This window comes from Chrysoperla carnea, chromosome 5, assembly GCF_905475395.1.
Source record: "Chrysoperla carnea chromosome 5, inChrCarn1.1, whole genome shotgun sequence".
Lineage (NCBI taxonomy): Eukaryota > Metazoa > Arthropoda > Insecta > Neuroptera > Chrysopidae > Chrysoperla > Chrysoperla carnea.
The window spans coordinates 56,864,329-56,884,291 of NC_058341.1; the positions used below are offsets into that span (position 1 = coordinate 56,864,329).

General features: G+C 29.7%; 1 protein-coding gene across 1 annotated transcript; it reads right to left on the reverse strand.

Annotated features, from left to right (window-relative positions):
- Positions 1-310: 310 nt before the first annotated feature.
- On the reverse strand, positions 311-19,073 carry LOC123300523 (fructose-bisphosphate aldolase). The gene is made up of 4 exons (XM_044883107.1): positions 18,935-19,073; positions 6,813-7,521; positions 6,350-6,649; positions 311-773 (listed from the first exon to the last, which is right to left on the reverse strand). Exons 2-4 carry the CDS (start codon positions 7,506-7,508, stop codon positions 678-680), a joined length of 1,092 nt encoding a protein of 363 aa, XP_044739042.1. The 5' UTR covers positions 7,509-7,521; positions 18,935-19,073; the 3' UTR covers positions 311-677.
- Between the last annotated feature and the right edge of the window lie 890 nt (positions 19,074-19,963).

Sequence of the window (19,963 nt, forward strand, 5' to 3'; positions counted from 1 at the left end):
ATTTAAAATTTAAAGGATTTCTTTCATTTCTCATTTAGTATAACATGGAGAAAAATAACAGACAAATTATTTTTTTAATTCTAAAAAGAAAATTTCAAAACCTACCTGTTCTTCCAATCTTTCAAAACTTCTCCTCCAAAAAGAAACCGATCCAAAATCAAAATTCCAAAGTTACTAATAAAACACTTTATTCAATAAATTTACAATATATATAACACTGATTTCAAAAAATTTCCCAAAAATGTTTTTTATTATCAAAAAATTATTGTTAAGTTTCCCCAAACAAGTGTTTGTATATATTTTTTGGCTTGTGTTTTCAGTAAAATTTAAAATCTATAATAGCCATTTTCTTTTTAAAATGAAATTTAAAATAGAACCTTTTTATTTATTTATAACAGTCTCGTTAAGTGCTAAGGTCACATTTAGGGAGATTGCAAAAATCCTAAAAAATTGGCAAAATTCTAGTGGAGTGTCATTGTATACTTGTGTACTCTTAGCAAAAAAAATGTAGATAACAAAATTTTGGAGTCACAAGTTGTAACCATCTCCCAAAATTCAGTTACAAATTGTGTCCAAAAATAAAATTTAAATTTTAGAAATAAAATAAAATAAACTCAACAACTAAAAATTTCAGATAAGACCATTTTGATAGGCGTCATCTTGTATAATTTGCGCATTTAATAGGCATGATTGGCTATGTGAAGTCCTTGTTCGCCAGCAGCACTCTTAATGGAACCAGCTTGGTATTTACCAAGAGAGGCAAGGGAGTTAGCCTGTAAAAGAAAAAGTTTTTCAATAAAAAATATCCCTTTTCATTCCCCAACAAAATAATGATATACCGTAGAACGAAAAATGGTGCTATGAATTTAACTTACCCCAAGAGAAAAAAGGTCCCCTTTTTAAATGCTATTTAAAATTTTGGAAAGAAATCACAATTAAATGGTAAAAAAATGATAACCGCATAAAAAAGGACCTTTGAAAAACACTTTTATCTTCCCTATATACCAACCCTAAATTAGAAATATAAGAACGCAAAACCGAGAAAAAAGATAGAAGCGACAGAGATAAAAATCAGTGGCGATGGTCCAATGGAATTTATCCTAATCTTTTATCTTTGCCATGTTCCCTTCCCTTGTCTCAATTGCAAATTCTCAAATTGAATCTTAATGATGTGAGAGAAAACATGAAAAATGTGCCTGTTATCACCATGAAGGTAGCAGCTCCAGGAACATATTTACCTGTTGCTACTTACTTATTCGCCTGTGGGATTAATCACAAGAAAGGAAGATTTTAGTTAGGTAAAATTGGGAATTGGAAATTTTGTTCCAAGTAATTGGTAAAAAATCATATGTTTAGGTTACTTAATAGAAAATTCGCTTTCGGAGACTGAAAGATTAAACTTTTCACTAAGGAATGGTAAGGAGTTTATTATCTACAGTAAACGAGTTATTATGATCTTTTTTTTTTGAAATTAAAGCGTTCATTTTGAATATAACGGTTTTCATGGTATTTCATTTGATCTGCTTTTTAAAATTTAACTAAATAGTTTGGATTGCGGAATGTGGAATTTGAAGGTTCGTTTTGGGGTTTTTTCTCCAATCAAAGCTTTACCTCTTACCTTAACATTCCATAAGAACATCTTTGAAAACGAATTATTTCGAAATGGCATTTACAAATTACTTGGAAATAAAGAGCGAATTCACATGATCGAAGAAAAAAGTCTAGTTAAAGTCAATAAACCAAATATAGGGGATTTTTTTTAACTAGACTTTTGCTTGAACTTGAAAATAAGATTTAGTGATAAAAAAGCTTCAAGCAAAAAACATGGCTTTCATTGGCGCATATTTCACGCAATCATTATATTTGATGTGGGCTTTCAGGTTCAATGAAAAGCCCACTCTGCTTCATAACTTATAAGAGATAGAAGGAAACTTTAAATTAAAAAGTTATTCCCTATTTAAAAGGTAACATTTTTTGTTCGAATCTTTTTTTCGAAAACTATCTTTAAAACAAACTAACTACAAAGGCGCATCCAAAATTAAATATTACTTGTTTTTTTAAATTGTATAAAAAAATTCACAGAAGGGTAGATTTATTAGACAGCAGTTTGAAGCATTTTTTCAATAAAACAATTTCTAACTTCAAACATATGCCAAATTAAAAAAAAAGCACCCCGTTATTCTTTGGCTGTAACAGATTTTCTTCTTTACTATTTTGAAAAAAACCACCATAATAATGTTTATGTTTAATTTATGCCTCATCGTATAAAAGCAAAGAGAATATTAATTATAGAGTAATTTTAACCATCTATCATTGGCATTTGTTAGTCGATTCAACAATGGCGAGTTACGTGTTGCCTTAAATTTATGTTTCAACTAGTCAATGTTATTTTGTCCCATTCGAATCCCGAAACGACAGACAGATAATAAACAAAGCTATTTGGTTGCATTGAAACCTTTGCGTGAGACAATCCGTTTAAACAACCACAATTGAGAAAAATAATCATGAAATTTGCAAGTCGATAATGCTGTATCACATAGAGCTAAAGTTATGAACGAATGTTAGAATCAACTAGTGTAAGGGTCAAATTTCGCTCTGCAAGACTTTTTTTATCCGCGAAGATGGTTTTGACCAGGTCTATGAAACAAAATTCGTTGGAAGAATTTTAAGCTATATCGACAAAGCGTAAATGAAGACTGATTTCAAGACTGTAAAAAATGTTGGCGTAGTGATCGTATCGATATTTCATCGTTAAAATAACTACAAATATTTTATTGACTCTTCTTCAACTTTTTCCTCCACATGTGAATTTCCTCTAATATAATTAACAAAATAAAATTGATGAACATGAGTAAAACAAAACCCATAAATGATGTGGCGAAATAAAAAAAAAGGATTAATGTTGTGTAGGATACCGCACAGGCGCGTTACATCGATTATACGAACCGATTTCATCAAATACTGTATAATCATAAAGCACGACTGTGTTTTTATCCCTTGGTTGTAAGTTAAATAAATATAATGTACATGATATTGAGAAATAATGATAGAGAAAGAGATAAAAGATCAATGTTAAAAGAGAAAAACACCAAAATACTGTTTTTTTAACAAACTAATTTTTTAACAAATATAATAATTTTTATTGTAACGATATGAAAAAATATCACATTTTTTGTTTTATTATTTCAATTATTATTATTGTAAATAAATGCATTTTTCTCTAATTTTCCAAAAAAATAAATAAATAAATCTTTATTATTTGGTCACTGTTTTGCTCGATATACAATACAAATTTATTTATTCGAAAAAAAATCGTTATTTAATTAGATATTTGACTTTTTAGTGAACATAAGTACAATCGATAACCATAGAGGTTCGAAAAATAAGAAAATTGTAAAAATTATACATCTATGAGGAGATTCGTAAAGATAAAAGTTATTAGGTATGTCCTTGAAAAGTTCTCAAATTTCCAGCTATTCTAAATGCTGTCAAATAATACAAGTGGCCTCAGACTTAAGTAATATAAAATAAACCGCTCACTTTTTGCTAAACCCTGGTGGTATGTGTTTCTTAGGTGTCAAATATTACTCGTCCACCATGAGTTAGTTGCGCAAAACTATTTACTTAAACTATTAATTGTTAATTAGATGAAACAGTCCATGTAAAAGTTGATTTATAAAAGTAATGAATAGACAACTTCTATTACTTATATGTTATACATGTTTAAGAGTTTTTCGATTATTTGAGTACTACTCGGATATGAAAAACATCACCTTATACATGTATAACATATACGTAATACAAGTTTCCTATTTATTAATTTTATAAGTCAACTTTAATGGAACGCTTCATTTAATTAACAATTTATTATTATTAACAAATAGAAACATTTGCGCTACTAACTCATTGTTTATGAATGATATTTGATACCTGAGAAACACATTCCACCAGATTTTAGCAAAAAGTGAGCGTGTTTTCATATTCCTTAAATAACCCGATTTTTGTATGATCTTTTACTGTACTAGATTTATCTTAAACTGAACTAACTATGTGATTAAGATCCCGTATAAAATGATTTTGGTTCAATCTAAACTTATCTTTAGTATCTACTTTACAAATACATGAGTTTTATAATTTGATTCATTAACAATTGGGAAGATTTCTTAGATAAATCGGATCATGCTCTGATAATGCTTTTCTACGTTTTTATCAGAAATTTTACTTGGACGCAACTAATTTTTATTAATAAGATAAATAGAAATTATTAGAAAAAGAAGAGTTTAAACATCGAAATAATTTCGAATTGGACGGAAATATAATATTATAACGTCACTATGCTATATATTGTCATTTTTACAATTATCTATAATAAGAAATATTTGAGTGAGAAATTTAACTTTTAAATCTTTTTTAAATGCTATCAAACAGGATCAAGATTTTATACTACATTTATTCGCTAAGGACGGAAATATAACACTATGACGTCAATATATTATATTGATATATTGTAATCATTGTAATAGAGTAATAAAAAATGGGAAAAGCCTTTCAAAAGTAGTCAAATATCCAATTTTTTAAAATAATTTTCTGTGCAAAATATCTTCCTATTTACAATAAAATACGTGAACCCATTTTGTTTCGAAATAAATTTGTATTCTATAATCGAAAAACACTTTTTATTTTTCTAAAGTGGAAGTTAATAGGAAGAAAGCGTAAATGCTTTTAATATTTGTGTGTGTGTCACCATCTTGGAAATTAATTCCACCCGCCATTTATGAAAGCATTTAAAGCCACAGATTATTGAATAATTGACGTAATTGAATGATTTTCGATATTAGGCGAATAATTTGCAGCCGAGCTTTATTACAATTTCGAAAATTATTTCAATAATTTGTGGTTCGAATCCACACGAGATGTAAAACTAATGTGCGTCTATTTATTTTTTTTAGCAAGACATCGATATCCATTGGCGATTGAATAAAAAAAATTTAGATATGTTTTGTTGATTAAAATTTAGATATGTTTTTATGCCAAAAACCTCTGTATTTTAAGGCCTACTGTTCAGTAGGTTTTAAAGTGTCCAAAATTCGATTTCTAAGGGGATGAAGCATTAAAAGCAATATTGAGGACAATATGGCTTTCTTGCTATACCCACTTAAAACAAATCGATACCCATCAAAATTGTGTAATTCCATCATGAATATCCTTTCCCCCATTGTTTTTGCCAATGAATATCGAAACACCAAAATGTTAATAAAAAAGAAAGAGTTAACTGTTTTCACACAGAAAATCCATCCATAAGAAAATAAACCTGGTGTTTCATTCGGGAACAATCTCCTAGGTAACTAAGAACGATTTTCGACATATATACACAGACATCGAACAAAATCTACGTCGTATACTTTCTAGATTATATCTACTTTATCAACAAACGTACACGATGCAACCGTTAGGAATGTAAAACTACCCAAGAAACAAGTTTGGGCGGCCATAACAATAGCGAAAGACCAGATTCATTTCAAATAAAATCAAAATAAGCTGCAGCTAAATATGATAAAATTGATAAACATGTTATTCGATATAAAATGCGTATCCACAGACAACTAATTCCACAACATCGACGTTCCGTTGTACCATTATCTATGATAAAATCATCCCCTAATAATTCAGTTAAAACAATTGGCTGTCCATCTTTTAACAGACATTTATTATCCTCATCAATTGTCGAAAGTTTTGCAATTACATCTTTACTGCAATTATCATCTCCACTCCCACCTGGAATATCATTATTGATGGAAGTATTTACGGATCCCCCATCAATAGATGGCACACCATTCGTTGTATCATCGATTAATTTAGTGAACACAGAAGTCGGTTTATTTGTACTAATTTGGACCAAAGTCTCTGAGTGTGCTGTGGTTGAATTAGGTGGTGATGGAGATGATGTTATGGCAGTTGAGTTTTGTACAGTTGAACTGATTCTAACTTTTTTAAATATTTTACTTGAATCTAAATAATTACTACAATCGGTTTGTAAAATTTGACAATTGGTTTCGTCCTCGTCAGTGGAATCCTTATAAATTACATGACGTTTTTTACTTAACGGTGGCGCCTTTTTTTTCTTAAAACTACCCGCACGGCCACCCCCACTAAATTCCATTGAACCGTTTTCAAATGAAATATCTGTAGAATTGGGGACGATTTCATCATAATCTTTCAAAGTATCACAACTCGAATTCGAATCATTGTCTAATTGAACACCAGTTTCCGGGTCTATTGGACTTGTTGCTGTATTTTTATATTTAGTATCAGACCCCTGGTGAGTTGTTGTCATAGAAGAAGTAATTACCTTTGCACGATTTATTAATTCATCTTGAGCTTTTTTAACATTTTCTACTTTTCCACTCCATGCCCGTAAAACGGATGCTTGTAAAGCACGTCCATAACTGAATGTTAAGGCCCATGGATGTTTGACTGGTGCATTATTGATGGCACTTAAATTGACTGTTGCTTCTTCTTCAGATTGACCTCCAGATAAGAACACAACACCAGTAACTGCTGGTGGAACTGTTCGATGTAATGCGGTGACTGTGCTCAATGCAATTTGTTCAGCAGTTGCGCGAGCTGCAGCGCTTTGGCCAGGTGTGACCTAAAAATACATAATTTTTTTTATTCCCTTCTATAAAAAATACTTCTGAGCTCAAGAGTGTCGGTTTTCTGAGTCCATCTGAGGAATATTTCTGACATATTAATGTCATGACTAATAACATGTTTAATTCCTTTACTTACAAGTAAAATTGGGAAATACTTACCATGTTTGGTTTTAAAAGTGTGCCTTCTAAGTAAACATGATGATCTTGAAGTGCCTTGTATACAAATGAAAGTACTGTTTCAGTAACTTTTTGGCATCGTTCAATATCATGATCACCATCAGGTAAAATTTCTGGCTCAACAATTGGTACAATACGATTTGCTTGACAGATTGATGCATAACGTGCTAAAACATTAGCATTTTCCATCATGGATTGATAGGATGGAGTATTTTTACCAATTTTTAATACACAACGCCATTTTGCAAAGTGGCAACCATCTTTCTTGTATTGAGCGCAACGTTGAGCTAAATCATCTAAACCTTGTGTTGTGCATTCATCTTCAGTTCCACTTAATGGTACAACACCCAAATCGACTTTGATACCGGGAATAATTCCACGACTTTTTAATTCATCAACAAACAATGTACCGTTGTCGGTTTTTTGGTATACGGTTTCGTGGAACAAAATTACACCAGAAATGTAATTGGAGACTTCTTTGTCGGTGGTGAAAAGTAATTGACGATATAATCGGCGATTTTCTTCTGTGTTCTCAACACCAATATCCTTCAAACGTTTACCCATTGTGCTTACACTTTCATCAGCGGCTAAGATACCTTTACCGGGAGCACAAATTGCTTCAGCAATCTTCTTAAGTTCATCTTGTAATGATGAACATAAATAATTGAAATGTGCCATTTTGTTGGTGTTTCTGTAACAATGAGGAAAAAAATTATAAATTATATAAAATTTAGTTAAATGTTTGATGCGAGATGGCATTTCATATGGAAATTTAAGAGTCTGTTTCCAGGGAGGACTGAAAAATTTTTAATTAAAAATACTAAAATAATTTTGTTTGATTTTCGATAGAGACACCGTAAATTATAAAATATAGGCTTGCAGAGCTTTTAAAAGTGCATTTTTCAGACCTCTTGAAAGGGAAGCCTTCGAGGAAAAAGTTATTAGACATGACCTTGACAACAGCGTCTGAAAATTTGAGCCCTTCTCTGCTAAAGAAGTCTACGACACCTTGTCGTAGATCATTAAGTTTTACGAAGAAATTTTTCATGGCTAAACATATATTTTAACTAGAACATAAGGTAAAGAGAAATATGCGTCAAAAGTGTAAAATATGCATCTATCACACGAGATATTTATTTAAAAAATAAAATGTGCATACAAAAACTGCAAATTTGGATAATAAATCGCAAGCTTTGTCCTATTTAATTCACTAATTATTTCATTGGATTTGCTTTTATTCACGTTTTAAATAAACAAAATAATAATGTGAAAAAACAACAGAAAAGGTAATTTAAATAATACAAACATGTCGCTTATCTGGTTTCGCTTTCTGTGCCAAATTGGAAAACGAAACGCTTATTTTAAGATTTTTATGATATTTGCAAATGATTTTGTTAATTATTAAAAAAATTAATATCAAAACAACAAATATTTATTGAATAAAACTTTTATAAAAATGACTTGAGCATACAAAAAAGTTAACTGATTTGGCAATAGTGCATTAAAGTTTTTTTAATAAAAAAGTTTTTGTCAGGGTTGTAATGATTTAGTTTTATTCTGTATAACTATGACGTCAGAAATTATAATATTATGTCTTTATTATAACAAGTTATATGCGTCGCCAGAATGAGAAAGCATCGAGACACCGGGAATAATTTTTGTACTATTTTATATAGTTTTTTATAAATGTTTCAAAAACAATTTGAGAATATTTCGAGAATAAATGACCACGTTCTCTTGCGTGCCTGAGTGCCCCCCAGTTGTGATACCTATGAAATAAAACTTCTACAGAAGAAACAAGAACGAAATTTTTCAGTGCATTGATGCTTGTTACTGTATTATAAACAATATTTTTGGATAAGTTTTTTGGAAAAAATTTACCCAAATTAATTTATTCAATTTATTAGTTTATGATCTTTCGATTGAAAGCAATGCGGAATTTGAGATCAAGAAATGGATAGTTTTTGAAAAACTCGGGATTAAATTTGAATAAAACACCGCCTTTTACATTCCGGTTAAATATTGCACAAGATAACTTCAACAAGAAGTCAAATTAGCTTATAAGATTAGTATTTAACCCGATCGGGTCTAAGTTCCGATACATCCCCACCATTCACATAAATTGTTCCATCAAAAACATTTCCACACAACTCCAATATTCCCATTCACGTTTAGTTCGAAATATAACGATTTTTTTCTTAATTTTGATCGCCAATTATATCAATGCAAAAATGAAAATTCAGAAATCTCGTCTACATAGACTTTTGTTAGACGATCTTATCCTGCTCAATAATTTTTTAAAATACGGACGACACTTACGAAATTTTTTCTATTTATTGTTTGTGAAAATAGCGGACATTTCGATTTTGCCAATAAAAATTTTCGGAGTAAGCTAGATTTGTTGTTCGTAGAAATCACAGCATTTAATGTCAGAGAAGTTTCGACCCATTTTTAGGACTAAATACCAGTCTATATGTTGGCAAACATCCAGTTATTTTGAATAAAATACCTCTTTTTGAAATTCGAATCCCTCTTTATTTCTTATCGATTTCAATTATTTTTCCTATTTTATTTGTGTAAAAAAAATCATTAATTTTGAAGAAATCAATAATCGTCGGGAATCAATCAGCAAACTAAGAGTTCGACGAATCAGTTTGATAAGAACCCAAATTGAGTGGATATTTTTAAAACATAAACTGTTCGTATTTTATCGAAGTGTTATCAATAATAAATTGATATAAATACAATTTCTAAGAAAAACCTATAAAATTCGAAGAAAATTTTTATCACAAAACCAATACTACGGAGAATTTACATGAACATAAACTCTACGTAATACGTGTTCTAGTTTTTATAGCTTTTCATGTTTTTCCTAATTCAAGAAAGTGGAAATCGTAAAAATCAGGGTGTGTCCCGCTGTTTGATTATAAATATGAATAAAACTTGTCTAAAACAAATAAGAAGGCGTGCGATGTTAGATTTTTAATGTCAAAGTTCTTTAAACATGTTATCAGTGAAATAACAATATTTCTTTATCATATCACCACCCGAGAGACAAACAAAAAACAAATTTATTTATATTGTAAAAGTAATAAACTTTGATCCATTGTTGTTACTTAAGATAAATCCGGTGCACCATGGTCAACAAAACTATGATAAAATAACGAATTTATAAAACAAATAGTGAGCGATTCGAGTCGAGCAAGAAATAGAGTCAAATGTAATAATGGCTGCGGCTAGCTAAATTAAGGATTATCAATATATGGGGATTCGATATTGGTGGCGTGTAGCTAATCGCTATCGAACGCTCTCGTTCAGATCAGCTGGACGCACCCAGTATTTTGTAAGTAAGAAACGTGAAATTTTGTAAAAAGAGTGCTAGGCAGGCTTAAAAGGAATGAAAAGAATCAGATTTGGAAAATTTTCATTATAATAAAATCGATAAGCAGCACATTTGAATATATCGATAAGCAGGCTTAGGAATTTGCCGCTAATAGGTACTAAATAGAAACATGCCGCCTCTCGCATTTATTTTTTTATAAACGTGGAGTCTGTTAGCACAAATTTGTGGTTGGCTATAAGGTAGACATTTATGCTTACCACGAAAATACATAATGTTTATTATTACTTCAATCAAATTAACTTTTCCTTATAGGTCATAGAAAAAAATAAATTGTGAGTTCGAAAGGTATTTTGATTTATGGTGGGGGGGGGGGGGGTCCTTAGGTGGGTTTAACTTCAAAAATTCTGGATGCTACCTTTGAGGAAACGTGCCGCCATGCCATCTTAAATTTAGCCGGTTCCTTAGTGGATTTAAAGAAAAAAGAAAATAGATAATCGTTATTGTAAATTAAATTTTCTACAAAAAAGGTCATATAAAATTTTGCGATATGTCGTTATTAAAAAAGTTATCGCATAATTTTGCCTAGAAAATAGATGTTTCTTGGTTCTTTCCGCTGCTTTTTTCTAAGAACTTGGCAGAACGTTTTTCATAACATTCAGATGACACTTTTTTAACTAACCTTCTGTTAAAATATTTTGTCTATAGGACGCATAGTTCTGTTATAAAGTGTTTCAAACTTTAGTGAAATTAATATATCAATATAGATAAAAGAAGCAAGTATGTTAAGTTGGTACATTTTCTACTTGGTCAAGGAAATGTTGTTTTGGATGGCTTCAAAAGTTTTATTCGTTCGTGCGACTGAAATCCACGGCTTCACTTCGTACTTAAGTTTTTGAACTAATCAAAAACAACATCTCTCCGATCTAGTAGAAAATATACCAAATTAACCTAACTTCTTTGCTTCTCTTATCTATTCTGATATATTAATTTCATTACAGTTTGAAACACTCTCCAATAACCGAATTATGCGTCCTACAGACATAATATTTAAACAAATGGTTGGTAAAAAAGTGTCATCAGAATGTTTTGAAAGACATTCTAGAAAATTATTGGAAAAAAAAGCAGAAAGCCCGAGGGAAACCCCCTTTTTTATTTTCTAGGCGAAATTACGCGATTACTTTTTAAATAAACAAGTTTTCACAAAATGGTTTTTGCAAATTTTTGTAGAAAATTTAATTTACAATAACTTTTATTCCTTTACTTTTTTGAAACGGAGGCGCCGAATTACGAATATTATAGCGAGTTAAACATGTCCACAAAATAAGCCAAATGATGAAGGGCACTCATTGAGCTGAGCAATTGTTACATACGTTCCTATGCTGCGATCACCCCATGTTCTGTCTATAGCTCCCTGACTATGTCCTTTATCGAAAGGAAATTGATGGACTAATTGGAATAATATTTTTACGAGCTATTCACTTGCATATAATAAACATCACTTACAAAAGATATTGGTGATTTGAAAACCACACGAAGATTTATTTATATTACACTAAAAACACAACATGCAATCTGTTTAGTTTTATTTTTGTGAAAATTTGTTTGCTTACAACATTAAACTAAATGGTAAAATCGATGGAATAGTAAAATTTTATATAATGTAATAATATAATGAAAATTAGGTGAAAATGTATATATTATTCGTCATTTGTTAATGAAAACATATCAAACGTCATGACAATATATCATAAATCTTTTTAAATATGTAGGTATGGTTCATTTCAGATAATGTGACCTCTTTTTTATTTTTAACGAGTTATCACATTAATTAAATCACGTTTATATGAACAGTTTTTATCATTTATTTATTGGATGATTGTTAGTTTTCATGTTGGGGTGTTTAATAATTAACTGGTTTTTTTAGTTCAAACGTTGGTTGTATGAAATTAATTTTTGTCAAATGATAGGTATCATGAGAGCATAAGACACGAACCTAGGAAAAAATAGGCCCGGAAAAAAATAGTGACTATTTTTGAACGCAATGGCTAAAATCTTCAGAACCCAACTAACTTCTCTACAGTCAACAAACTCAACTCAACCAACCCTTGCGGGTCTATTGTCAATTTCAGTGCGCCTAATTTTTTTTTATTCATTTCGCAAAAATCGCAAGAGTTCCAAACAAATTTAAGACCGATTTTTGCAAAAACCGATTGGAATTTGAAGTGATTAAGATCCAAATGTCTTGCTTTCTAAGAAACTGCCTGAAATATATTTAGAGAAATCGCTTTTCATATGAGATTTAAGAAATATCTCTAAAATATGTATCCAATCATGAAATGAAGACGATTTTTCAATTTTTTGGGTCAAACTTATCTTATTTAGGTTATGAATCTTATCGAAATTGAAAGACCCCTTTTCGAAAAATCGAAAAAGTGTAGAAAAAAATTCCGAAAATTTGATAAAATTCGGTAGATAGAGTAATTTTGACCCAAGAAAATACATAAAACGTGGTCATTTGACTGTTAAATGAATATTTTCTAAGAAATCTTCGGGTAGGATTTTGTGCGATATCTCAAAGACTATGCATCTTATCATCAAATGAACACGATTTTTGTATTTTTTTTGGTCAAAATTACCATGAGTTTTATATAATTTTTATTTCGGAATTTAATGAAAGAAAATTTTTAATCGAGTTTATTTGACGGTTGGATGAATAGTTTCTAAAATATCTTCCAAAATATTATACGAAGCTTTAATAAATTATTTTGGAAGAATTTTTAGCGTCTTCGGAGCACTATTCATCTAGTGGTTAAATCACGATTTTAGTTGATTATTGTATAATTTCAAATAATGGATAAATTTAAAAACTACTGCACCGATTAAAAAAATTATTTCACAAATACAAAGCTACATTATCAGCGAGTAGCTTGGACTGTATTTTACTTTCAAAATAAAGTTGGGTTCCGCACCAAAAAATAAAACCTATAACATTGCGATCGAAATCGAAGAAGGAGGTGTATAAGTGAGGGTAAGGGAATACTGATAAGTATTTTGGAACGCAAGTTATGAAATGCAAACCTGACTTATTAAATCATTTCAAATGGTGCGTTCTTCAGAAGCCTTTTAAATGTGTCATATTTATAATTTAAGTATTTGATATCAAAATGAATTTTTGAACTGTAAACTATTTTTTTATATTCATAGATTATTTTAAATTGAATTTAAAATTCGAGATTTTCATTCGAAGTTCTTTTTGTTAAGATGATTTATTCATCGGCAGAAAATTATAAATCTTTGATATTGAGAAAGATCATATGATTTTGAAGGTAAGTATTATCTGGTTAATTATAGTTTAAGATGAATTAATCTTGTATTTCAACTAGGTCACGGTGAAGTTTAATTTTAATTTTATATAAATTCTTGGAAATGATCGAAGTAATTACAGGTGGTCTTTCTTAAGAAAATGACGAAATTATTTACCAAATAGTGTAACTGAATTCTTATGTAAATAAATGCGAAATAACTCTGCCTGTCTGCCTGTTACGCGATCACGCCTAAACAACTGAACCGATTTAAATGAAATTTGATACAGAGATAGTCTAGAGCCTGAGAAAAATCATAGACTCTAATGCGAAGAAAAGATTGTAAAGGGTTAAAATAGGGAATGTAAATTTGTATGGAAATTATGTCAAAGCTAGAAGCTAGAGACCTAATTTTTAGTCTTTTGATTGGATATAAATAAATACGACATTAAAGATCGTGAAAATTTTACCCTAAAGGGGGTAAAAATAAGGTATGAAAGTTTTGTGTGATGGTGTCGGCAAAAAAGCTTACGCCCTAGAAAAGAAATATACAGAAGAAATACAGAGAAATACGGAGTCATTACAAAATGGAAAACAGAAATTAACGCAAGAACGCAAAATAGGTTTTTTTTTTTGAAAGGTGAAAGAAACAGTTGATATGAACTTGGCCACAGTCTTCAAGATATATGCCTTCAAAATATAGGTGTTGGTACTAACCGATTTGACAAATTATTTCACGTATACAAAGCTTTATTATCAGCGAGTAACATGGACAGTTTTCAAAAAAATTAGGGCTCCGCATCAAAATAAGAAAATCGACGAAATTGTGTTCAAAAGGTGGATAAAGTGACGGTATGTAATATGAAGTGAAGGTTATAACACAATAATCTTTGTATTTAAAATTAAAATTTGCCCAGCGAAACGGGTAATTCACAGCTAGTAAATTAATAAAGAAATGAATTTTGGATAAATAAAATAAACTCGTTGATGTTTTCGAAACGGGAAATGTTTTTCCCAATAAATTTATATATTTGAACGCAGAACTGACCCTCCGAATTCGTCAATGTAAGAAATTTAAACGAACCTTGGAAAAACCAATTTTTATTTTAAACTAAATCCCTAAAATTAGCTACAATTTTGTTTTATACGAATTTAGCATAATATTGCGTAGAAACTTATGTAATTTATCATATATTGCGTCAAAATTGGTATCCATTCGGCGTCATTAATTTATCATATATTGCGTCAAAATTGGTATCCATTCGGCGCCTTACTACACTATATCACATTGAAACTGCGGGTAAATTATTATGTATTGTGAAATATAGGATTGTTTTGCTACAATAATTTAAATTTGGCAAGTTTACAAGGTTATGTTTTATTTTTCAATAAAAATAATCTTCACTTTTAAATGAACCTCAAATGAAAATCATATGATATTTCTTAAGTTCAAATCACGTTTCACCTTAAGGTCAACTTTAACAAACACCAAGTAGACAACTTATCTTTTATCTCATATCATCCATAAAAATATTCCAATTACGAATAAAAACAGTTTTTTTGGAATGAACTGGTTGTTCAATTATTGTGTGTTTAGGATATGGCGCGTAAAAAAATTCCATGAATCATAAATTTCTACCAGGTACCAAATAAGTGGTAAAAGAGTCGATGAGGAGCATTTTCTCTCATACTCTATACACAATGTGCCGAATTTAAGGCTGTTGTCTCCGAACAATATCGTAAATAGTTTTGGATTATACTTATAACAAGCATGTATAACTATACTACACATACATTGTCAACAATGGGTTAATTTTAACGCTAATGTTCATTGCAGAGATATTCTCGTAAAAAATAAAGTGTATTCTCGTAATGCAGATTCTTCAGATTCTTTTCTCTCTTCAACTACATATACTCTAAGTATAATTGTTTCTGTTCAACAATAAAATTCATTAACTTTGAGTAATTATATCTCAGTAATTAAACGGTCAATAAGTTGGTTTTTTTTTAAAAACTTAGAACAAATACATCAATGTTCAGTTAATTTTATTAAAAAATATTAAATCTAGTTTATTTGCTTAAATTAAAAAACTTGTTTAAAACAAAATCTCTACTATGCTCTCCATGTTAATTATCCGAACTATAATTAAATTTATCTCGAGTTAGAGACAGTCAATCGACTTCAAATTTTCATGGTAATTGTATTATAATATTCTTAATAAGTTTAAAAAAAATTTAGAATTTTCTGTCACAATGCCTACAGTAAGACAACAGCCTTAAGATGAAGACTCCTCCATATTTTAAGAAATATCGATTGGAATGTTTGCACAGTCATACATGGTGATGGGTCACTTTCAGTTAAACTCAGCCTAGTAGCCTGAGTTTCTAGTTCAGATTTCGGTTGAGTATCTTAAAATATAGTATATATATTCCAATAAATAACGAAAATATGAGGGTGTCTTCATCTAAAATGCGACAAAATGTACATGACAGAGCGAACTGTTTCGAGGTAGGGGGGAGGGCGTTGGAATAAGAGGAGTCAAAAATAAAACTGATTTACGACCGTACAAACGTTACATACTGCTGGGTAAAATGTTGAGTAGTAATTGGGAGGGTTTGGCTGTCGTTAGGAACTTGTTTGGCAGGTGGCAGAAATTTTTCATTTCCACCTTCCTCTCTCTATCTCGAAAATGGCTCCTCTGCCATATATATGTTCTATGAGAGAAAAGGCTTCCCATCGACTCAGGAGCTTATTTACCACTCGGCAGAAGCTTAAACTCAGTGGCGGATTTAGAGATTTGCCGCCCGTAGGCTATTCAATTTTTGCCGCCTCTAAATTTTGATATCTTAGTTCACAATCATATCAATTATCTATCAATAAAATTGCAACTTTATGATTTGTGCTCCATTATCCTCATTACATCAACTTTTCCCGTATGGTTAGTATCATCGAGAACTATGGTACCGTGTTAGATGCTCGACTCTTGCCTAAAAATCTAAATCCGATGTTTTCTCACACTAAACCGTGTCTAACAAATACGATGTACATGTATATTATTTAAAAAGCAACTCATCAAAAAGAAAAATAATCGCTGAGCTCATAAAAATTATTTGTATTTTCTAAAAAAGTTGGCTTTGTGAAAAAGTTAACAAATGTAAACATTCAATTTAAATAATTCGTGTACGACATAAGCGCTTAAGGCATGATCATTTGGATTTTCCAAACTTTTTCTTACTACAAATAAAATAATTAACTGATAAAATGTATCCATTTTCTAATCCGCAAATTGTCTAACTTCATATTTAGTAGAGGGAATTTTTTTATTGTCATGTTGCAATCGTTCAAATATCAGTTATTCGATTGATTTAAACAAAAAAACTATACTTATTCTGAATCTCTATAAGATATCGAACTAGTTTTTTATTTAATAAAAATTAGTCAGTATTTTTTACGCATAAAGAAATAACTTTCTGGAATAGAATTTGACAATTTGCAAACTTGCTGCAGCAATCATGACTAGACCATCGATATTGTATCAAGATTGAATTGTGTAAGGAGATCTCATAATTATTAGGTACACGGAGAAAAAATTATAGTAATTATCAGTGAAGAAAATATGTAAAAATAACTAAATTTCGACTATAATATGGAATCGCTATTGCGATATTCTAAAAATTCATGATCATTACATTATAATCGAAAGCGTTTAGCAATTGTTTATGCAGAGATTTTGAGATATTTATTATTTAGCACTGTATATAGGACTATATTTCGGTTTTTGTTGAATATTTTAATTCCTCTATAATTTTTGAAATTCGTATTTTGTGTGTGTATTATAATTTTTTCTAAATTTTGTCAATCGAAATAAAAAATTTATGAACTAAATTTGCCGCCCCTTAAAATTTGCCGCCCTAGGCTCCAGCCTACTCAGCCTGCTGGTAAATCCGCCACTGCTTAAACTTATTCGATTTATAAAACAACACAAATTTAAAAGTTCATAGAAAAATGATTAACGTGAAAAAAATTCCGTACTTCTTTTTCAAGCAACATTGCCAAGCTTTCAAGTTTTGAAAATATAAATAATAGACTAATATGTTAACACATTAGGGTGCCCATTTTCTTGAATCTACTTCTGGAAGCAGCTGGAAAGCATTCCAGCGTTTACCAAAATGAAAATAAATTTTCAAGTAAACCGCTTACACAGCATTTAGAATTTTTTTTTTCATTTTTTGAACCTTGAAAATTACTTGGAAGAACTTATGCCAGTATCTTATGTGAGCCTCGAGATATACACTTTAATTCTTAACGATTAATAGAAACTTCTAAAACGCGAGAAATTGTCATGTTAGAACCAAATAATGTCATTATTTATTTTTTCTCTCCATTGTATTATTAATATAAGTTTTAACACGTTTATGTTATAATATTGCCTATATTTTACAATATGGGACTTTACAATGAAACTATTAACAAATAAATCGAATAACCTTAAAAAGACTCACAATGTTATCAATTAATCTTAAGGGTAGAATTAAGCTTAATCATTAATTATCTTGAAACTAGTTTAGAAAGTTGATTGATTAGATATTTGACATTACTTGATATACCCTCTCTGTGTCCTATATGATAGTTGTAGAAAGACAGCAAGTTGTTTTTGACATTAAAAAAAGGTCATTCTAATGATAAGTTCTACCTTTTAACAAAATTGATTTTTTTTAAATATATTTTATACGATACTTCGCTAAATTAGTTTACGTGAATAATATCGTATATCATATACCTTAAATCTATTGTATATCTCACACCTTAAAAATTTTCTAGGAAGGTACACTAATCCACAATAAAACTGAACTATCCGTCACTAAATTAAAGTTCAAAATTCCTCTATTTATATTTATTAGCAAAGACTTTTATTAGTTTTTAATGTACAATATAATATAATGTAAAATGTAATATAATAATGTTTTACGTATATAACTTTTAAATATTAATACATTAAATAGAAAAATTTTGGTATTTCTTAATAATGGTATTTATCAGGTTAGTTCAATTTTACTGTAATGTAGTGTATATAAAAATTCGTACAAAAATATATATTTGGATATTTAAATATAATGCAATTGTTGCATACGCTCAGTTCATCACGTAACCATAGTTTGATTCAGTAAAATTACCCAAAAAATCTAAGGTTATGAAAATTACAAAAATATAAGATATTTTTGAAAGAAATTACAATGAACTGGTGGAAAAGAACAATTTGTGCAACAATCTAATGTTTAATTAATGAAACTATTATAATGAATGACCTAATTAATAAATTTAATAAATAATAAACAATTTAAATAAATTAATATATGTAAATTAATTCGTATAAAAATGGATATAGAAATAATGAAAAAACTAAAATAAAAAATGAATAAATTTTTAAAAAAATAGAAAAACGTTTTTTAGTACTTACTTGGGGGATGTAATTAACTAAAAATTTAGAAGATTGCACTAATATTGTCGGTCAGTAGTCGACTGAACAGTTACTGTATTTGTAAATGACAATCCAAGGTTGAAAGGACATTTCTATACTTATATTGTATAATGTGGAATACAAATTTGTGACGTATATGAATCTTATGTAAAATTAGCATTCTTACTTCTCGTGTGATCTCAACTATAATTTAGTAATAAATCAAAGATGGCATTGAGTTGAATTTATATAGATCCCTTTAATTATCGTTTTTAATTTCAAAACTAGGTGTCACTACTTATTACTTTTGTCGTATCAAATATATGTTGTGTATAAATTGGAAAAGAAGAATATATATAAAGAACGCACGCCACAATTGGTCTTCAAAAATTCATTTTCAAAGCCATCATTGTTATCAGACCAAGATTTGCGCGCTTGCATTGATAGTTCAGAAAATTTATGCATCAGAGCTTGCGTCAAATTCGATAGCTCTGTTTTTTTGCAGAATTGTTTATGATGTTACGTCAATGAATAATCCAAGTTTGTGACCTCGAGAGCCAAATGCACTTTGTTAAAAATCAGATTTACTAGGGGTTACGAAGAATCAGGATCAAAATTCTTTCAGGTCGACAGAATGTTGCAAGAAATTGCGAAGTTCGAAAAAATGATAAAATTTGAAAGGTTTTATCTCGGAAACTATTGGGTCTACTCAAGCAAGGTGCGATTATATTTTACTAACTACGACGTTATTATATTTTACTAACTACGAATTACAAAGTCAGCTTATTTGAATTTCGAGTTATAGAGTATAAATATGTAGGTACTATCAGTACCTCGCAGGGAAATATAATTTTGTTCGAGTTATAAAGTCTAAATAATTCGAGATACCGCGTAATTAGGGATTCAACTAAAGGGAATAGCATATTTTTCGACTTACTTGGGATTACGACTGAACGTGGTTCGAGTTCTCGAAGTTTTACTGTAGTTTGTTGATATAATAATAATTTAAAAGTAAACATGTTTTTAATT